Here is a 6,155-nt window from a genome sequence, read left to right as displayed (position 1 = left end):
GCTATGTTAAAGGACTGGACTATGCAGAGACACAGCATGTGCAGCATTAAAGTGCCCGTATGCATTCACACACACACTAAGAGGTTGAGCGAACACAGAAAGAGCAGCCGTGTCTCCTCCTGCTCATCTGTGGCCTATGTTAATATGATTAGACTGGATTATGGTAATGTGCACAGGGGATCCGGTGGGTGTGGGGCGCTGCTTTGCCGCTCTGGTTTCGGGGAATAGTTAATTGGTTGGGTTGCTTTGATGTTGTGGTGATGAGAGAAGGGGGTTGGTGGGAAAAGGCTGGCAGAGAGGCGCCCTACTACAACTCAAGCCCATTTTATGTTCGTTGGCCTATACCAGGGATCTGTGCTGGCGGATGGTGAAAAAAGAATGAAACCTGATGAAACTGTAATGAGAAATCATACAGATCTAGAGCCCAAACATGCTGAACATTCAGATAACAGGTAAGTATGGGGAGGAACACAAGCCATCTTTTTATTCTCTCCCTGCTGAGTGAAGTCAGCGGTTGATCTGCTCTCATTGAGTTTTGTTTGTGATCTGTTAAAGGTTCTTAATGTAGTAAAAACACTGAGTACATAACGTCACCGATGGATCTTTAGATGTGCATGAGTTACTAGAAATAACTATTACTAGAGTTCAGTAATAGAGGATACTCCAATACGTCTTTGATTATTCATTTGTGTGTTATCCTCTTTAAGTTTGGCACTCTAGGGTTGCAACCCATTGTATTCAAATTTTATGTAATGCATTTGAAGAGGTCAAAAATGTGCGAAAAAGTTGAACATTTCGGCTTTAACAGCACCAAAAAAGAATGCTTCTGCGCTGCCTTCATCTGTGTGCCAAGACTTCCAATGTGGCATGTTGCTCCTCTGGTCTCTACACAATCAGGGCCAGCAGGTGTTCTACCTCAACAGGCTAGAACACCTGCTGTGACAGTGGGCTGTACAGATAAGTATACATTTATAATATACCTTGTAAATAAGTATGCAAATGGCTCTCATAAATAGGCCAAGCTTTGCTGCAGCTGGGTCTAAAACATGAACATCAGCATCAGTATTTACTATTTACATTTCATGCTTATATGAATTTTACATTTGCTGATGTAAAAAAAGAGAACATTGTTAATGTCTTCATTAAATCAGCCAGGTTCTCTCATTCAACTGTACAGCAGCAGTGTTTTTCCAGAGGTTTGAAATTGAATCAAAAATCAACAATTAATGAAAAAAATAACTTTGACACCAATAAATCGTGTTATCACTTGGACTTTAAAAAGACTTGAGGCCAAACATGTATGTGATTAATACATGTGCAGCCAAACTGACAAATGATGTCATTTCAACTACTAAACCTGAACCTGAAGACATTTTCCCACCCAAAAAACAAGACAGAGCTCGATAGGTAAAAATCTTGCAATTTTATTTGCATATAAAGGCAGCTAAATATATCACAATGAACTGAAAGAGAACTAACATTTCCATGAAGAGGGGATACAATCAGAGAAAAAGCGAGAGAGGAACAGAGCACGGAAAGAGCATTTACAGCGGCAAAGTTGAGACAGCTATTGGCAACATTTTTTTTTGTGCTAGCAAGATTGCATTTACACACAGTGCAAAATTAGAAGAAGAAGAAAAAAAGAGCAATAAAACACAAATACTATCAGATTTACACTTTTAAAGGACAACTTAACCATGTTTAGGCAGGTGTGTTGTTGGGAACAAGCAGCACCTGTTGGATTGTGACTCTGACAAGTTTTTCCTCTCTCATCCAAAATGAATGTCTACCCTACTGGGAGAGTGGATACAAAAAACATTAAAGAAACCGCTGAAGAGTGGCGGGTGGGAGCATCAAAGAAACAAAATCAATCATACAGGTGCATACAAAAAAAAAACACACCTGATTTCCTTTTTTTTCTTTTTCCATCAAACCGAACTTTAAGTACAGATGTTTTACAACATGAATATATAATATATATATTTTATACATACATTTTCCAAATTAGATCAGATGTGATGTTACAAAGTTCATTTTTCAGGCTGTAATTTGATAGCTTACTGTCCCTGCGTTAGTCAGGTGTTGTTTTGCGGGGATGATGGGTAATAAATAAGGACTTTTTCTCTGAGCTCGCAGAGAGTGGGGCTCTAGCTGAGAACATTAAAGCTAGTTTAAGGCAGCGTCCCTGTCAGCCAATAAGAAAAGAGGAACTGACGCAAAAACAAACAAACAAACAAAAAAGATCTAAACACAAAATATCAGATGATACAACATAAAACGATGGCATCCATTGTCCGGCCAATGCAAACCAAACATAGAGAAATTGTACAAATTCACAAAGCATCATTTATCTTACAGATCTGACCAATATTTATCAAGAGCAAGATTGTTTAACCACAAAATCCCTCTGAAGAAGGAGAATACCGGTGTCACTCGCAGCTCATTTTTTACACTCGCCCCAAATTCAGGTTCCCCCCCCCCAAAAAAAAAAAATATGTATACATTTATGATGTAAAAAAGAAAAAAAGACCATGTTCAGTGGAGAATAACTTTGTCATGATCCAGAAAAAAAAATCTTAAAATCATTGCTTGATTTCCTCCTGGCATTCTGCACTAAGGCAACATTTTTCTGAGGGATTATTTCCTGGACGAGGTTTTCATTTCTTCGTGTAGCAATGATATATAAATGCTCAACTCTGCATGATGAAAGCAAGACAAAAGAGAAGGTTTCTTTGTGGATTATCTCACTTTATGGAAGTTTTTTAAACAAAATTTAAAACGATCGTGATAGCCTTGTTAGTCTGCACCTAAACTGTCTGTGTGCAGAAAAAAAATCTCGGAGGGACAATTCTCAAAAAAATGTAACACCGGCATTCTCCTTTAACCCTCCCAGAAAACCTCCCCGAACCCATCCACCCCCGACCCCTACGTCTCAAAATCTTCTCAATCTCAACAACAGCTTGGAGAAGACCAAAAGTTTGCAAAGAAACACTTAGATTTTTTTTTTCTCCAAATTTTAAACTTGACATATTTATAGAAAAAAAAGTAGTTTATCGTGCCCCTTGAACCCCCCTTTAAAAGCCCCCCCCCCCCTTTGTCCTCTGGTCTCAGGAGCTAGAGGGGTTGGGCAAGTCGAACACGATGGGGGGGTTGGTGGGCTGGAAGCTGACGGTGCAGGTCGACGCGTTGACGAACGTTGTGTAGCCGTCTGTCATCAGCCCGTAGCCTGGGGAGGAAACAGGCGTCAGCAACAGGAAACATTCAATCACCTGACCACCAGTGTCACAAACTATGCAGTCTGTTTTTTTTATAAATCCCCCCCCCCCCACCCCCTTCCTTTGTGTGCTCAATATACAGATTTAATTTCCATTTGAGTTTACTACATTTTTTTTTTTTTTAGACTCGAAGTATGTGCATATAATTTGTGTTTTTTTTGGCTTATAACAAAGTGTTGAGTTATCTGTTACATGCCTTACTAGTCATGGGATAAGAGATTGCTTTTCGATGTAATGACTTCAATGATATTGCAGAGTCGGTTCATAAAGGTTCCGAAGCATCAGGTTCAATAAACAATTAACCATTTGATGCTTAACAAAGTCATTTGAGTGTAGCAACTTGGAGTAACTTTGCAAAACTCATTATTCTACACTTGTAATAGATTGGAAAAATTGGGATGTTGATGAGTATTTTTAATTTTTTTTTGCTGTACCTTCGTGAATGCCTCCGAAGGCGTGAAGTTTGGGTCGGACCCTCTTCTGGACCGTGTTGAGCAGCTCCACACAGCCAACCCGCTGCAGCTCCTTAGGGACCCAGTCTCGGAAACCTAAACAAACAGACACAACAGTTGTTTTAAAGGTTTATTTTCTCCAGACTGTTCTGGTGTGGTTCATCAATGTGAAAACAATCCAATGGTTCATCTACTGCCTTCTCATCTGAGTCCAACAGTTATCTAAACACATTCTGGCAGATGAAAACACATAATGTTATTGATATTTATTCCACATTCTTGGGAGCCTGATTTCTTTGCATTTTTTGTCTCTTCTGGTTTTGGACAGCCTCCCCTAAATCTTCCCCTCCCCCTCCCCAGCCCTGCAGTCCTCTCCCCTGGTCTCTCTGCAATCGTCTGCAGCGCCTGTCACACTGGTGCAAAATCCAGTTTCCATGCAATCAAACGGCTACAGCGGTTGCCGCGGCAGCAACCCTCCGTAGGCGAGAGGGAAGGAAATCACTCAATAAAGCCAGATGGAGAACGCAAAAAATAAATAACATACACAACTGGGGCGCAAACAACTAGAAGGAACACTGAATCAGTCTGGAGTGAAAAAAAGGAAAACCAAACAATATGTATTTTCTTTTTTCATAAAGTCAAACACAAATATTGAATCAGAGCGTGTTCGGATGTGAACTCCAGATACTTTTGAATTGAAATGAAAACAGTGTCGACTTTAGCACACACACACACACACACACACACACACACACACACACACACACACACACACACACACACACACACACACACACACACACACACACACACACACACACACACACACACACACACACACACACACACACCTGCTGTGACGCCTCCAGTGTGACTTCATAGAGATTTTGAATAACGAGCAGAAAGCTCATTAGGTATGGTGATGCGGGCGCTGTGATTGGTTAATTGGACTCACCGAGCGGCGGTCCGTGGGTCATGAGGATGTCGATGCCTTCAGGGACCAGGTTCCATTTATCCAGCAGAGACTGACCCCGAGGCAGGTTGAACCCCCAGCCGTTAAACCACGGAGTCCTGCAGAGACAGAGTGGGAAAGATCACATTAAAAATTGCTCAGGTTATTAGTTCTCCCATTATGGCATAAAGCGAAGTTGATGATGCCACAAAGCAAAAAATATATCACGGAATTTATTCCACTTTTGCTTCAGCATCATGCCATTTCTAAAAAGCTGCTGCAGCGGTAATAAAAGTCTAGTTTTACTGTTTATTATCTGGATCTTGTCATTATTTACTAAGTTCACTTCATAAAAGAGTTTTTACAGCTTCACCCAGAATCTTTTTTTCAAACCAGACTCTCCCACATTATGTTCACATAGCGGAGGTTGATGCATGGTTAAGAATAAAGAAGGGCTTTTTAAGGGGAAAAATCCTAAAAAACAGTCAAATAGTCAAATAAAGGCTGTGCACACGTCAAGACAAAAAGGCTGCAAGTTGTCAAAGAGGTCCCATGTAATGTGAAAGATTCAAATATAACACTTTCACTGTACATGGCTTCACATGAATGGAACTGTTTAGGGCTTTTATTTTGAAGCGGCAGTAAGAAGGTTTAAACTAGTGTCTTTGAGTGGCCTTGTGTCTGAATTGTGCTATATAAATAAACTTGCCTTGCCTTGCCTTGCACTGATAAAAGAAACACTCAGATAAACGCTGATTAAAGTTAGATAAACTCAATCAAGATAAGAGCCGTGAGACTGAACTAAAATCATTTTGAAAGAAATCAAACAGTATAACACTGAATTGTGTGACAATTATCTAGCTCAACAAACAAAATTGCAGTGAAATTTCTCCATTTACTTGTGCAGAAAACAGAGAGATGACATGCAATTGTCAATTGCAAAACATTACTGTACACCTGCAGTATATAGGGGAAATGCTTGAGCTGGTTTTAATTGTGTTCACTGTTATAGTAACCGCTTGGTTTGAGAGCCCCAGAGCAGGCGCTTTAAATCCAAAGAATTCCAATCAAGTTGAAATAATTAGAGAAGCCAAAACGTTATGACTGACTGCGCACTGCAGGCTTTCTCGAAAAAAAAAAAAAAAGCAAGAAAAACAAAAACCCAGAATATCTAAACAGTAGGGATCCACATCATGTGTCAAGCCCCATCCCCTCTGCTCACACAGGCTACAGATTGATTGACAGCAGCCGGGCCACCTCCGGCAGCCGGGATGGGAGTCTGCAGCTCCGGGGTGACAGGCAGCTCAGCCTTACCCAGCAGACACAAAGCAAGCCTGGGTCTGGCTCAGTGGGAAAGAGGGGTGGATGGATGGATGGATGGATAGATTGATGGATGGATGGATGGAGGGGGTGTGAAAACAGATGAAGAAATAAAGCGCCGCATTCGGAGGTTAGCTGGGAGAGCTGGGGGGGCGG

General features: G+C 40.9%; 1 protein-coding gene across 1 annotated transcript in view; it reads right to left on the bottom strand.

The window, feature by feature from the left end:
- Positions 1-3,086: 3,086 nt before the first annotated feature.
- Positions 3,087-6,155, bottom strand: part of mpped2a (metallophosphoesterase domain containing 2a) — a 50,921-nt gene continuing 47,852 nt past the window's right edge. Inside the window, exons 5-7 of the mRNA XM_080027997.1 lie at positions 4,683-4,798; positions 3,710-3,823; positions 3,087-3,226 (exon numbers count right to left, since the gene is read on the bottom strand). Coding sequence (XP_079884123.1) covers positions 3,108-3,226; positions 3,710-3,823; positions 4,683-4,798 — 349 coding nt within the window. The 3' untranslated portion in view covers positions 3,087-3,107. The remainder of the gene's footprint in view (positions 3,227-3,709; positions 3,824-4,682; positions 4,799-6,155) is intronic.

Source organism: Ammodytes marinus, assembly GCF_949987685.1.
Source record: "Ammodytes marinus genome assembly, chromosome: 1".
NCBI lineage: Eukaryota > Metazoa > Chordata > Actinopteri > Uranoscopiformes > Ammodytidae > Ammodytes > Ammodytes marinus.
This window is presented reverse-complemented; position numbering and strand designations above follow the sequence as displayed.